The 15766-nt window shown below is 41.0% G+C and overlaps 2 protein-coding genes across 3 annotated transcripts; one reads left to right on the plus strand and one right to left on the minus strand.

The window, feature by feature from the left end:
• The first annotated feature begins 2172 nt into the window (after positions 1 to 2172).
• LOC104414327 (purple acid phosphatase 15) lies at positions 2173 to 7182 on the plus strand. Its single transcript, XM_010025394.3, is given in 8 exon segments — positions 2173 to 2773; positions 3330 to 3428; positions 3431 to 3520; positions 4220 to 4550; positions 4991 to 5208; positions 5291 to 5481; positions 5822 to 6106; positions 6805 to 7182. Coding segments are annotated over 8 exon segments (1632 nt in total). The 5' UTR covers positions 2173 to 2484; the 3' UTR covers positions 6934 to 7182.
• A 244-nt stretch (positions 7183 to 7426) lies between these two features.
• On the minus strand, positions 7427 to 14990 carry LOC104414325 (ubiquitin carboxyl-terminal hydrolase 2). Of its 2 annotated transcripts, XM_010025392.2 has the most exons (3): positions 14709 to 14990; positions 11448 to 14377; positions 7427 to 7980 (listed from the first exon to the last, which is right to left on the minus strand). In XM_010025392.2, the coding sequence occupies exons 2-3, from the start codon at positions 14318 to 14320 to the stop codon at positions 7755 to 7757; spliced, it is 3099 nt and encodes a 1032-aa protein (XP_010023694.2). In that variant the 5' UTR covers positions 14321 to 14377; positions 14709 to 14990; the 3' UTR covers positions 7427 to 7754. The 2 variants fall into 2 exon arrangements, with proteins under 2 accessions (XP_010023694.2, XP_018716568.2); XM_018861023.2 differs by having other exon boundaries at positions 11448 to 14990.
• Positions 14991 to 15766: the final 776 nt, after the last annotated feature.

Genomic DNA, 15766 nt, shown 5'->3' on the forward strand with positions numbered 1-15766 from the left:
CACCGCACTAGTACAAATAAATCACAACAATTTGCAGAATTGATGAGCATAATATTACTAGAGACGCCCCGAAAAATGATCTTTAATGTTGTTATTGCTAGGAGAATCCTAGCCGATGTGCTTAGTACGGTAAGCTACCTGGTGAATAGATGCTATTGAATGGCAGGCTCCTAAAGAAGTGTGGTCAGGTAACGTTGCTGATTATTCTATTTTTAGAATGTTTGGTTGCTCATGTTATTTTCGAGTGAGTGATGGTAAGCTCGATGGGAGGGCAAGGTGCATATTTCATGGCTATGCACAAGGTGAGCGAGGTGATCGGTTGTGGTGCCTAGATATAAATTCACCTGTTAACAGCAGAGAAGTTACGTTTGACGAGTCTCCAGTACTTCTGGCTAGGAGTAATTATAGCAGTGTTCAAACGGATCTGAACGGTGTTCAGCTTGAGGTGGAGTTGCGACTAGAAACTCCTGAGGTAGCGAGTACAAGTACTAGCAAAGTAATCAACATAGATGGTGCTCATAGCGAGGTGGAGCCTATAGAGCCAATGGTTCTTTATGAATCGCTGAAATTAACAAGGTATGTATTCGATCTCCCGATGATATGGATGCAACAATGATTTTGCTTTATCTACGCGGTTAAGGAGGTTATGTCGGAAAATCCTTGTGGAGCGGTTAAAGGTGCATGTGGAGTTGGTATTCGATGAGGTCCTCGGTTATGGCGAAGTTCAAGCGAGGCTTGGACTTGCACAATATCTGTGGTGGTTGAGCCCATCGGGGCTAGGGAAAGTAGCAAGTAGAGTTTGAATTTTACGAAGCGTGCGACTTAGCTCAAACGTCGAGCCAAGGTGGAGATTGTTAAAATATGTCTCGAGTTTAAGCCCAATGCAAAATTACGAATATTCTGAATTGGATATATTGCGGATGTTCAAAATCGAGTAAAGAAGATCCGAAGATCAACTTTCCGAATTTGAATCCGCGTTGGAGAGTTTGGCCGCTAAAATAGGAAAGTCCAACTTTGACTAAGACTTGGATTTTTTGTTTAAAATATACAAAGATATGTTTTGGATAGGAAACAAAATCCTATGAGAAGTTGGCAAAAGAATAAGGGTTTTACTTATATATAGACTTAAGGCCATGGGTGATAGGTGTGGATCACAAGTTGTTTTGAAGCGCCACATGAGTGCTTGGTGTTCTACCGTTGATCGTGAAGAATTGATCTTGAAGCGCCGTCTCGTTGTCGAGTGCTTGGGAGGGATTTTCTTTGTCGTGAATTACATCCAAGAAGGTTTAGTGTTGAAGCCAATTAAATCTTGTGGTAAGATTTGCGTGTAATTCCTTTGTGAGATTGAGAGATTATTTCTTGAGGAATTTCGGGGCTAAACACTGTGTGTGTTATTGGGTGTAATTGGGGCTTGGGAAACTTTGAGAGAGTGTTTGAGTGACTGAGTGTGTAATCTCCTTGTATCGCTTGATCTTTAGTGAAATTCGCTTCTGCTCTCCCAAGTGGACGTAGGTCTTTACGATCGAACCACGTAAATCCGGTGTCTGATTTATTTTTCTTCTTCCGTCTATATTTTGTTCGATCGCTCGCCCTATCGCAACAACCTACTAGAAAATTTCTTCTTCTTATTATTTTTTTTTTTTGTCAAAGTGCAAATGGATTCTAGTGTCGTGCCATCTTAAACTTAGAACCACGTCTTGCTCTTATCTTATAGAAAGCTTGAAGCATCGAACATTTGACAATCATAACATAATTAGTTTCAAAATTCCATATTCTAGAAAATCATCTCGTCGTTTCTATTTCTAGATTTGTTTCTTCCCAGCCTTCTCTCCATTCCTCCATTTCTTTGAATTTTTTAATAACAATGGACGATGATGCTCTACCTATATGATAAACACAAGTAATAAATAAGAGAATACTAAAGATTCAAACCATAGGATTTCTCAATTCTGACATAAGCTACTTATAATAAATTAACCAACCAGCAAAACTACTAGTTACATATAACATCTTATATTTGCATCCGATGTATCAACCGACTTAATCTTAATTTTAAAGTGCAGAAAATAGTTCACACGTTCGAAGCTGCGTTAACCACAACGTGAAAGAATCCGAAACTAACTACCAGACAACTTCCTCGTCCTCGTCCTCGTCCTCCTCGACTCCGATTTCTCTCTCTCTCTCTCTCTCTCTCTCTCTCTCTCTCTGCAACGAGCAAGTCAAACTCACGAGCTAGCGGCAATGGCGGTGACAGCTTCTTCGTCGTCCTTTGGCATTTGGCGGCTTCTGGCGCAGTACCCACCACGCCCGCTCCCCTGCTTTTTCCGCATGGCCACGACGGCGAACGCGTGATGCGCTTTCACATGGGAAACCGCTAACCTGTCCCTCCATATCCAACCGCATATTTAAACTCCTCGCTGCTGCCACCGTCGTCGTCGTCGTCGTCTGTCCATCCGACTCTCTCTCTCTCTCGACGCGCGAGAAATGGCGGCAATGCGGGCGGCGCCACCACCGTCGGGTGCTTCGCTCGCCCTGCTCTGCTTCTTCTTGCTCTGCTCCTCCGAGCCACTGCTCGCCGGAGACATCCCGACGACTCTCGAGGGGCCGTTCACGCCGGTGACGGTGCCCCTCGACAAGAGCTTCCGTGGGAACGCCGTCGACTTGCCGGACACCGACCGCCGAGTCCAGAGGACGGTCTCCGACTTCGAGCCGGAGCAAATCTCCGTCTCGCTTTCCTCGAGCTACGACTCCGTCTGGATTTCCTGGATCACTGGTCCGTTCGCCTCTGCTTGTGCTTTGTCCATTGTTGCCAAATTCGCTCCGACTTCTGATGATATCCATCTGTTTGTCTGTTGGGTTTTGTTCATTGGATTGTGTTCGAGATAAGTGTGAGATGGAAACTGATGCGTAAGAGAGATTAAATGGAGCTTGACTTTTAGACTTGGATGAGACAAATTTGACTTGGCCGTGAAAAGTCGGATATTTATGTGACATTTAGTCATGTTCGGGTGGGGGTAGTGTGAGTGATTAGTGTTTTCTGTTTTTAGATAAAGGCGGTGTTGGTGGGTCGGAGTTGGATTTATTCTAGTAAGCAATGCTGTGTGTTTCGATTTGATTGGACTTTGAAATCGTAAGCTCATAAAATGGACTACCCCTCTGTTCTTGAGGCGAAGATTGTACATATAACGTGGAGCATGGAATCGATTCTGACTGTAATTTGTTCAATGGTTGGGTAGAGATTATGATACAGTGCTAAGGAGCAGTACAGTGGTTGTGATTGTTACTTACTTGGTTGTGTCTGCGAGCGATGTTTCTCAAAATGTTTGCAGGAGAGTACCAGATAGGTGATGACATCACCCCGTTGGATCCGAACAGTGTCGGGAGTGTTGTTTACTATGGGGCTCCGGATCTGGACGGAGTCATCAGGCAACCGGTTATTCGCTTATTTACAACCAACTTTATCCCTTCGAAGGCCTCGAGAACTACACTTCTGGCATTATACACCATGTTCGTCTCAAAGGTATTGTATGCATCAATTTTCTTGCATCAATGATGTTTTCAAGCTCTAGCATTTGTGAGAAATATCTTGCTCTGCCCTTTCTTTTGTTCTCCTTTTTTGGTGAAAGTTGGTGATAAGGCTACTTACAAAAATCAATCTGATTAACTATGGTGAAGGACAGAGATTTCCCACTGCCGAGCTAGTGTGAACTTTGTACTTTCACAACCTGTAACAAAAGCTTTGTTCAACTCTCTGGTGTCAGAGCAGTATAGTTGCATTGTATTTTCTGAACCTCCTTATGCATAGCTCATTTAATTGTTTCTCACGGCAATAGGTCATAAAGAAAGGAAAATTTCTCACTTGTCCATTATTGGCGTCCGTGCCCTGGCTTTCCTAGTCATCCCAAGTTTTTAGGCTCCCTTTTCAATTAGTCAAATGTGAAGCTCCACTTGATTTTGCAGTTCGATTTCTTCTGTCAAATTCTTGATTTTCTCGAGCTTGGAAGTTCATCTGAAAATGAAAATGTGAGGAAAATCTCTCAAGAAATTTCCTGAATGTCTGATTGTCTCGCAGTTAGTAATCTTAACATAATTTTCTGAAATGGGCAGCTTGTTTTTGGCACTACACTGTCACCGATTTTTGCAATTCTGAATTTCAAGGGATTTTGATTGCTGATATTTTCCACTTTGCCATCACTTATTGATTTTGATTTATCTTCAGGGTTGAAGCCCAGCACGTTATACTCTTACCAATGTGGAGATCCTTCAATAGCAATGAGCGAAGTTTATTATTTTACGACTATGCCTGTCACTGGCCCAAGTAGTTACCCCAGCAGAGTGGCAGTGGTTGGTGACTTGGGTCTTACATACAATACCACTTCCACAGTCGGCCACATGCTGAGTAATCATCCTGATCTGGTTCTTTTGATCGGGGATGTGTGTTATGCTAACTTGTATCTCACGAATGGAACTGGGGCCGATTGCTACTCCTGTTCATTTCCACATACTCCTATTCGCGAAACCTACCAACCACGATGGGATTATTGGGGAAGGTTGACATACTGCTTTGTTCTTTCTAGATGGAAATTAATGAGTCGCTTTTCTTCAGTCTTGACTAGCACAGCTAAGTCACTAACTAATTGGCTGTGATGAATTCTGTTCATTTCGAATCTCATGAAAAGTAGAAATACCGTTGTATCAGCATTTAGGGTGCCTCATTCTCACTTATCTGAAATGGAAATAGAGCCAACTGATCTTGATGGTGTTTCAAACCTACTCATCTGAGAGTGCAGTGAAAAGAATCTCCTACATTTGTACTATATTGCTATATTGCGCGTGGGGTTCTCTTAATAGTTCATGTGGATGCTTCTGAAAATTGTGTATTTGGCCTCAAGCATCGTGTTCCTGATGAAGCATTTAATTTTCTTTGTATGCTGGCTTTCACTTACACATTGGAGTCTTATATAACATGAATTTTTTTTTCTCATTTCAGGTATATGCAGCCTCTAGTGTCTAAAGTTCCCATCATGGTCGTAGAAGGGGATCACGAGATTGAAGAACAGGCTGAGAATCAGACTTTTGTTGCTTATAGTTCTCGATTTGCATTTCCATCTAAAGAAAGTGGATCGTCGTCTACTTTTTACTATTCCTTCAATGCAGGCGGCATACACTTTTTAATGCTTGGTGCCTATTTTTCTTATAATAAATCATGTGAGCTTCTTCCTTTTGTTTTTCCCTCAAATGGTAGAATCTTCTGAAGCATGTGTCTGACACTTTTATGTTTTCGCATCAGCTGATCAGTACAGATGGTTAGAGAAAGACCTAGCTAAGGTCAACAGAGAAGTCACACCATGGTTGGTGGCTACATGGCACTCTCCTTGGTACAGCACTTACACGACCCATTACAGAGACGCAGAGTGCATGAGGGCTGCAATGGAGGATTTGTTGTACAGTTACGGGGTTGATGTTGTCTTTAATGGACATGTAAGTCACCATTCCCTATCATTTATCTTTAATTTGCTGCACCAGCGATGGGTCCACTGTTTCTGTTTTCCAACTCGGAATAGAGGGTGCAAATGTTCTTAGTCCTTTTTGTCTTATATATCCATCTTATGCGTTATACGAGGCAGATCGATTCATAATCTGGTTCTGAGCACTAGCTGCATCTCAGCAATATGACATGCTCAAACATTTATGACATGGGTTTATGATGTTCTTATATGAGTCTTTTGCAATGTGTCTATCTTTGTGATCGAGGAGGCCCTCTTCTTTTGTTTGACGCAATTGACACTTGACATGAATCTGCATCGGAAATAATCAACAGGTTCATGCCTATGAAAGGTCAAATAGAGTGTACAACTACACTCTGGATCCCTGTGGCCCTGTTCACATCACTGTCGGAGATGGTGGTAACCGAGAGAAGATGGCCATTACACATGCAGATGAACCTGGAAACTGTCCAGACCCAAGTACCACCCCCGATGCGTACATGGGTGGTTTCTGTGCATTTAATTTCACATCAGGCCCCGCTAAAGGCAACTTCTGTTGGGACAGGCAACCGGAATATAGTGCTTACAGAGAAAGCAGCTTCGGGCATGGCATTTTTGAGGTACCTAACAATCCCTTAGGTACTTTACATGACTGTATCAACATGTATATACCAAATGCACTCCGTAATCTTGTTAAGATTTATGAAGGCCATGCCTTTTTTTGGCTGTATATAAACAGTAGAGTAAGAAAGCACCGCACAACTTTAACATGTGAAACTCTCAAGTAAAAACTCATGACTGCCATGATTACTCCACACGCTAAGATGCTCAATGCGTGATCTTTATGACCTGCCGCTGCTTGTGGGGTAAATGCGCAACTTCAATGTGCATTTGCGGTGATCTGCAGATGGTCCGTGCATTTTGCAAAGCATGATTAAGGGTTGCTTCTCCTGGTGAAACCTGTGTTTGGGATCAAGTCAGCCGGTGCTTGTTTACCTAATGACTGCTGGGTGGATCAGGCACAGCTTATGCCACACCATCACTTAGGAAGATTTGGTCATGACCTTAATCCTAAGTTTGCAATGCATGGAAGCGTAAAATGGATGACAACGTTAAATTTCCCTCCACTATTTGCAAAATGAATTCGAAATTTGCACGTCATCTTTCACCAGTCTCTTTCCTCAAACAATGCATAAGAGTTAGCGCATTCCATCTCACTTATTTCACCCTCACGTATAGTGCTAGAAGAGTTTATACACTGGGAAAGCAACCATATTTAGGGAGATCATGACGGCCACTGTCTTCTACCCTCGTGCAGGTGAAGAATGAGACTCATGCTCTGTGGACATGGCATCGGAATCAGGACTTGTACAAGTATGCAGGCGATGTCATCTACATCGTTAGGCAACCTGATAAGTGCCCAATCAAGGGAAAGAGGAACTTCTGATCAAGTGCACAAGACCAGATAGTTCACAAAACAGAGCAATTTTTGAAAAAGAGAATTTGACAGCCGTCACTTTTCTACAATTGAAACTGGGAGCTATCACTGTTTTCGACAGGAAGCTGATTATGTGAATGTGAGCAAGAGGATGTATTCATCTTCTTCAGTCGTAAAAGCGGTCTGTGTGAAGACACTGGTGTCCTTGATGTAAGTCGTACAAAGAATGTTCGTACCAAATTGAAATCATTTTCTGAATGTCGGTCTTGACGTTACAATTAAGAGAAAATACAAAATTGAAGGAGGGAACCTACAAGCATTTACTGACTATTGAAATATATTCACTAGAAAATACAACATCGGGTGTTTCTTTCCTCTTGTCCTCCCGACATGTGCCCTGGCTTTTTCTTCTTTTGCTTAAACAAAAATAGATATGACCGAACTCAACTGGCAGAGTTCATGACATTAATCATCTAAAACATGACCTTAACCAGCTCAGAAGTGAACAAAATGAGACAGAGAGTCGTCATTTCCTCATTACCGTTGAGAAAGTACATCTTCAGGCTACAAATTAAGCCTGGGATATGATATAAAAATTCAGTGAAAATTTTCCCAAAAATAATTTCACCAGTACACCTTTTGCAGCTCACAACATCTCAAAGTAAAAAACGGTAGCTATGTAATTCAGGGTAAATGACAACCCTGTTGTTCACTCAGCCTATATATTCTCTCTCTGCCTTCTCTCTTGTATCTCCCTCCAAAAAGGCCCACATGCTCTTGAGGGACAAAGAATCAAGAAAAACATATCAAAACAAAAATGAAGATTGAATTCAAATTATCTCATAAAATAAGATGTATGCCTCACAGCGAAGAACTTCTTCTAACATGACTTCACGCACATACGCATCACTGACGTGATACCAGACGGAAGCCCCAACTCCGTTTTTGCTCTTCTCATCTCCACGTATGTAGGCAACATAGTGGCCCCCACGCATGGTCCCTATGTGCTCCACAACACCTGTGAGACGATAGACACACTTTTCTTTCTTCTCTTCCCTGCAAAACAGCAAAAAGGAAACACCCGACACTATTGTGTTATACAAGAAGATTCAGTTACACATGGTCAATGCCAGCACCTGAATGGAAAAAGAGAGTCAAGCTATAAGGGAGAAACAGCCAAGCCTCATGAAACTTAAAGGAGACTACTGGTGCGGCTATACCATAAAAGAAACCCGAAATATGTATGCTTTGATGCTTTTTGTTCCGACAATGCCTCTAATAAGACAATGATGTGCAATGGCATGTTAGCAAGACAAGGATCTCAAACATTGAATGATATGCTCAAGACATGACCCAGTATATACTTAAGCAGTAAATCTTCCCTTGGAAACAGTTTACTATCCTCTAGCTATTAGACAAACTACACACCGATTGGTATTAGGAAATTTTGTTGCATTTTTGCCTGATGGAACAGAAGAAATCTAGAAAGAAAGTGGGTAGTGGAAGAAGTTTTCGGCTGAAGCATTGAATTAAGTACTGAAAATGTTGCCATGTAACCTAATTTTCTCATTAAAAAAGCCGACGTCATCCCAGTCTACTTCATCTGAACAACGGAGGACTGGCTTCATCATCATACCCTTACTACTCTGGTTTTTTACACTTATGGTTCTTTTCATTCATTACATTCTAGATTTGCTTAGTAAAAGTAACTTGGCATTTCCTACAAACATTGTCATAGTAGGAAAAAAGCACGTCCAATGTTACAGGTCTCAAAAGCCTAGTTGCGTAACTATTGTGTAATTAAATTCTTTCTGGCAAATTATCCGTTGGGGGGAGGGCAGAGACTTCTTCCAAACATCTGCTTCAAACTTTTCTTGAGTCATGGCTTCTAATTCATCATGCCTTTTGGTTTAAAAGACTAGTCAAAACTCAGCCAGTAAACAATCAACAACTGAACTGCGTCATTTTCTCTGAACTGTCAACCTATGCTTTTGGCTTTTCAGTAAAGGTAACTGCAAAAAATGTCTTAAAGTTACACTTGATGGTGCCAAAGACAACTTTTCCAGTAATAGTCACTATTAAGTAAGAACAACAAAGTAGTTTCAAAAGTTATGATCTCAAAATCATAACTAATTTTTAAACTTCAATCACATGGAATCCCTCTATCATCAATCACCTGCATGTCTTGTAGTCTACCAACCACTAAACCATAGCCTCTAAAGTTCAAATTAGGCATTTCAGTTCGTCCTTTATTTCTTAAGTAAAACTGAGCCCCATTACTGAAATACCTCTCAATTATGTATTACACACCAAAGAGCTAATGTCTACGTAAAATGAAATGGAAGAACCAACTAACAAATGAATATTCTAAAAACAAAAACGTCAGACTTCCAAGAGTCCAGGAATAACAGGGACATTATCTTTTTAGCAAGAATATAACTATCTCATAATTTGTGGCTACTCGCCCTGGGAAACATCAAAATGGCTCACCACGAATTGCCATGGTACCTAGTACCTGGAGTATTTCACATACCAAAGTCTACCTGTCCTAATCAGACACAGTTCACCAAAAAAAAAAACAGATATAGTTCCACAAAAATAAGGCTGTTTGTACTTCTTTTTTCAATCCCGGATCATATTAAGTATACTTTTTCTGCCACAATACTTGAATGTATTTGCTAATATATCTCTTTCGTATGAATGGTTTTTGCTGAATGACAGTGTGTGTGAAGAACAAAAGGCCTTGCACAGTCAGAAACACAAGCACATGATAAAGCCTTCATCCGAAAGGCCAGTTCAAAGTGCAGATTCTGGACCTCCCAATTTATTTCCCCTTTGAACTTCAAATAATGAAAGATTGGTGCCTCAGTTTGCAAACTTCTAGTCCCTACTTCAATGTATAGAAAGAAATCAAGAATGTTAAGGGTCTTCTCAGATGCGGTTCTGGGCCTCTAGATTAAGCATGAAGGGCAACCTAGGGCTACATTTCCACCTCAGTCAATTACAGAGGGAAGACGCAGAGGGAAGGTCAGTCCCCTTTCAGGATTTGAATGGCTAGTTTAGATCCAATGCAAGGCATTAACATACCAACTTTCCTGACTAAACCTAATGAACTGAATATTTCAACTTTATGCTGCAGCTTGTTGGCTAAAGGTGTCACTGAAAAGCGATGTGCTTTTGCCTGTTGCTTTACATTAGAAGTAATTTACGAATAGGACAGCTTTCTGAAGGTGTCACTGGAAGCTCTATGTTGTCCCATTACTAGAGACTGTTAAAGGCAATTTACTTTTGGGTGTAACTTTATAATCTCGGTCATGCTTGGCTTACTGAAAGCAGGAAATTGCAACTTTTCGTTTTCTTGATAAAGGCAGGAGGAAAATGGTCATTGTTAACAAAAATAGCCAATCATCCTCAATCTTGCATTTTGCAAAAGTGAAAATTTCTATGTGTACTCCGCTAACGGTCTATTTAAGAAGAGGCCATGAGCCAGTCCAACAGCCCCTTCCCTACGTACTCTCATTTAACTCACCCTGTTTATATATATCACTAACACCTTCCTTATAATTTTATGCGGACATTACTAATCACTACCAGAAAAAGGGGGCAAAAAAAGCTACAACAATTTATTGGGCGTATCTTTGTAGAGGTTGAAATATTGCCAGCACAAGCCAAAGAACATACAAGTGGGATTGAATATAATTTGACAAATATGAAAGAAGGTGGACTTCCAATTTGACTAAATTAAAGTGGATGATTATGACTAATACAGCATCAGTGTAAATTTGTCCTTCGAGATTTTTTTTTTTTTTGGCCGTTTCCTTTTGAAAACTTTAAAGGGTTTAGGTATTAATCTACTTGTTTCAGTAGTGCGCCTCTTCCACTCTCTCTCTCTCTCTCTCTCTTGATGTTTGAGATTGGTACCATGACAGAAGCGTCTGATTCAGGTATTAATCTACTTGTCTCGGAAGTGCGCCTCTGTGTGTTGATTAGGTTTTCAATCTATTTGGCACCCCATCAGTATATATTTGGCCTAAGAGAAAGTTGACTTAGCCTGTCAATTTGCACAATAGAGCATCCCAGAACATAGTTTTTATCAGATTCTCCCATCTGAGTTGAATCATTCACAGCAGAACCAATAGATGTAACTAAATAATCAATCACTTATTATGATGACAGTCTTAACCATCTGTATTTTCCTGTTGAAAAGACTGTCCATTATAAAGATAAATCCTAAACTGAAAAACCTAGATTTCATTTCACAAGGTTGATAAGTGCACTCGATAAGACCATCAATAAATTAAGGCATCAACTCCAAGGCAAAATGATATCATGTGGGAGAGCAGTGTTTCTACTCATGCAATAGTTATAGATACTTCAAAAACAGAAAGCGACGGACCACTTCAATCTTTTTTTTTTTTTTAAACCAGTTTTCCTCTCCTTTATTTCAGCAGGTGTCGATTGTTTAAGGTCATTGCAAGAAATAAATATAAAGCACTCTAACTAGAGCAGGAAAGTGAGGGTACCTCTTATCCATAAATGGTCTCAGATCAATTGTTTCTCTGAAAATGACATGACCACTCAATTTATTTAGACGACCGCGAGCATCTTGGCTGAATCTTTTTAAGTGAATGGTAAGGATTGGTGGAGCGTTATGTATGAGGACCCTTTTAGTTGCATCCCTCTTCACTTTCACAGCTCCTGAATCAGCCTCATCGTCAACTATCTCCGTTTGGCATTTCGTAGCCAACATGGGATTGTCCTTTTGAAGTTTTTCAATAATTGGTCCAGTACAACTAGGTTCATCACCTGTACAAGACCCAGTAGCTTGATCACTTGAGCTCACATGAGACGGTATATCTAGCTTCCCATTTTGAAGGATAACTTCTTTGTGATTAGTGTCAACAGAGTGATCATCATTTTTGCTACTTCCATTGCTAAGCTTTTGGGCCTCATCTGGACAGCAGGATTCTGAACTCGAATCAGCTGAAATTATCTGGCTTCCTGTCTCACATCCATTAGTGCATAAGCTTGCTACACATTTTGTCTGTTTCTTCTTGGATTCAAGCTGCTGTTGTCGCAGAGTTCTTGCACATTTCTCACAATGCCAAGCATTATCATTAGAAAGAAGTTCCTCTTTAGTGAAGTGAGTCAAACAACTCTCAATAGATACAGGGGAATCTGAATGATCAACTTCACCAGGATCAGACTCACTGCCGTTTCCAGCCGTCAAACCAGAGTCTGCAACGTCATTTGTCTCAAAATTATTACCACCTAAAGAGGGACCCGCCACAGGCCCATAAACAACATCAGGCTCATTGAACATATCACCAAAGCCATCAAATTCTGATTCATCTTGTGTGAAGCCCATCGAAGATGTCACACCTTCTCTGGTGATGTCACCCGTAGTTGACGTGTTTTCTTTGTACGGAAGTAACAAGACTTCAGAATCTTGGACCTGCAATGGTGTCTCGTCTTCCCAGGAATTTTTGGAAGATATTTCCTCTTTTAGATCAGTTGCTTCATTAACACTATCGCTAGAAAAGTGATTTTGTTGTGAGCCATAATCAGCCACATCTGCAATACCATCTCCCTGGACCTGCCTACACCCATTGTCTTGTGAAGAAAAATTAATCTCACTATAGAATGGTTGTGAGTCAAGATAGTCCAACCATGCCAAACCATCCGCTGATACAGCATGCTGTTCCAACTCTTTCTCAGAGACCTGTTCACTCTTGGACTCTTCAACAGTGTCCACTTTCGCTGTAGACAGATCCCGTGAATCTGCAGCCCATTCATCAAGAACGGTATCTCCATTTCTGGATGCTTCCGCAGGCCCAAAATTAGTATCTTGCAAATCCAAATCAGTAGCACCAGGATCAAGGTAATCTAACCATGTTGACTCTTCCATAGAAGAAGCTATCGTGTCTGTCTCTTTTCCAGAGAGAGGTGTGTTATCATGCTCTTTGATAGCCAAGTGATCTGGTGGAAACGTAACACTGTCATCAACTACAGCACCTGAGCCAGTAGCCGTTTCAATCCTAGAATCACTAGACAAAGCAACAGTGTCTATAGGAGGTGTGGTAGATTGTGCACTTGCTGATGCTCTGGACACACTATGAGCTGTAATGGATTCTGAATCTTTGTTAACCTTTGATCGTATCCGTGCAGCTTTCTTTGGCAGTACTTTTCCTTTCTTCGCTCGAGAAATAGGCTGGTTCTTTTTAGGTGGAGGTTTCTTGGTGGGAACAGGCAATGAGAGATCTAGAAATGGCTCATACACAGTAGACGAGTGCCCACACTCAACACAGCAAACAGTGCTTGATATCTGGCCCCCAAAGACAGCGTCAACAAAAGTCACATTCTGATTATGAGGAACTCCACCCTCCTGGGGAAGTCTTGACTGTTTTTTCATGTCAAACTCCTCAGTTGACAACACATCCAGTAAGCAACAAAGCAATTCATGACTGTCGTGCTGCTGGTATCCTCTAAACTGAGGAGCCTTGGAACAGATATCTCCAAATAAGGTTCTGGGGTTAATCACATTTTTCCCACGATTTTCCATCTTTACTTCTGAAAAGAGTTTTTTCAACGAAATAGTGACGGGTCCAATAGATGTGTCAAGATTCCCAAGATAATTTTTTAGCCTATCTAAGGCTAAAAGATTTTGCATGACTGAATTAAAAAAGCAAGTATTCCCAAGATTAACCATTCCTCTTACCACATAACCACCTCTACTGTCTAAACAGCTGGAGTCGCTACTTGTTGAATTCCCTTCGCTGGGAACACTGCCACTTCCACGCCGAACATCTTCAACATCCTCAGATGGCGCTTTTGTAGACCGCCCTTTAATTAACTTCACGACTTTTGCAAACGGATCGTCCTTCTGTTCGCCATTTTCTTGAATTTTCTCAACCAGGATTGGTGCGTTGCATGGAAAGCACCACCGAAGGCTAGGCTTTTCAAGTTGGATTGCCAAAGGGTGGCGTGTTTGCCGTGCATGCCGAACAGCATGACTTTGAGCAGTCGTTGGAAAACCAACCCCTCCACAGGCATAATGCCCACACTCCAAGCAAACCCATAAGGCTTTGGACTCAGACTTCGATTCCGTTGAAGCACCACCTTTCTTCCCCTGTTTACCCTTTCCCTTATTCCCTCTTCTATCAGCTACACCTTCTCTGCAATCCTCGCACTTTACCGATTCAGAAGCTGTGATCTTTTCAGACAAAGCATTCAAATCAAAACCCTTTTCCCGGTGGGCGCAGGTTTTGCTCTCATTCTGAACCGGATGGCCTTCGGCAATCTCATTCTCAGCAACGTTTGGCGGGGGCATGGTTTTCTGGACATGGTGCTTTTCCCTGACAGGAGTCCTGGCCTTCTTCTTCGCTTTCTTCCCCATTTATAATATCGAACCAATCGTAAACTAACCGCGGAGTCTCCGTACGCACATTGAAATCTGAAACTCAAAGGCCAAAAAACAAAAAAAACAAAAATTGCCACTTTCGACGAGGAAAAGGAACGAGCAAACACCTCAAAGAGAAACCCAACTCAACATCCACAACAACAAAGCCAATACCATCAAGAAAAAATCATATAAAAAAGCAAAAAACAAAAATCCCACTTCGCCGGTAAAGCACCATGATTCGGATCCAAAGTAGCTAACCAGACCTCGAAATCAACAACACCAAACGGAGCGAAACCAACAACAAGTTAAACCTACTGAGCACAAAAACGATGCAAAACCCACCAACAGAAACTCAGACGAAAGATCGAAACGGGGGGCTTACGAGGAGCTGGGGAGCAGGACGGAGCCGTCCCGAAGACTCCGCGGTGACACGATCGGCGATTCAACGTGAAGGGCAGACGAGGGAAGATTCAAGAAGCCTCCGGCTGCTGAGGGCTGCGTAGGGGAAGCGTGGAGAGCTCGTGCGGGCGGGGGGCAGGTGGGCTTGGGGTGCGGAGCACCGGCCAGTCGTTTTCACTCTCCGCCACAAGCGAGGAGGAGGAGGAGGAGGAGAAGCAGATGGTACGAGAAGGGAGGAGGAGGAGGAGGAGAGGAGGCGAGCGTGAGCTTGAGGGAGGGGGGGAGAGATGAGATTTTACCTTCGGTCCTCCTCTTTTTGGAGGTAAAAACATGGATTGCATTATTATTGCATTCACAGCCCAATATGAACAAGGAAAAATAACCATGAAATTTATATTTCATCTTATTAAAATGAGAAAAAGATCAATACCATGAAAAATCTCAAAATCGTATATCTATAATAAATTTATTCGAAATTAAACTTCAAAATGGAAAATCGTGACAAATTTTCTATGTTATTAGTTTTCCGATAAATTTTACACAATTCCTGAGTCGGATGATATATACAGTTAATAAGTGATCGATTTAAGGTTTTATTCTTCGTTTATTTTAGTTTGTGATTTTTTTTTTGGTAAAAGTTTGTGATTTTTTTTTTTTTGTATTAATATAATTTAACGAAAAATAACAGATTGTAATTTTATCACAAATATAATTTGAGGTTTTTGATGATAAGAAAATTAATTTAGAATAAATTTGTCATATGTATAGTAATTTGAGAATTTTTGTGATAAAAAAATTTTAATTTAGGGTAAATTGTTAGTTTAGGATTTTTCATTATATTAACCTAAAAAGAAAAGATAATGTTGAAAAGCTTTCGTGACATTTCTTGATTAAGTGAATTTTCATGACATCCACCGTCAATATTTTACAAATAGTCTAAAGGTGTTCCTTTTCAAAAATCCAAAAAAAAAAAAAAAAAAAAGGTTTAATTTTCGCGTACTATAGTTGAATCAGTCAACAAAAGACAATAAAGTGAAGGCT

Source organism: Eucalyptus grandis, chromosome 8, assembly GCF_016545825.1.
Source record: "Eucalyptus grandis isolate ANBG69807.140 chromosome 8, ASM1654582v1, whole genome shotgun sequence".
Taxonomy (NCBI): domain Eukaryota; kingdom Viridiplantae; phylum Streptophyta; class Magnoliopsida; order Myrtales; family Myrtaceae; genus Eucalyptus; species Eucalyptus grandis.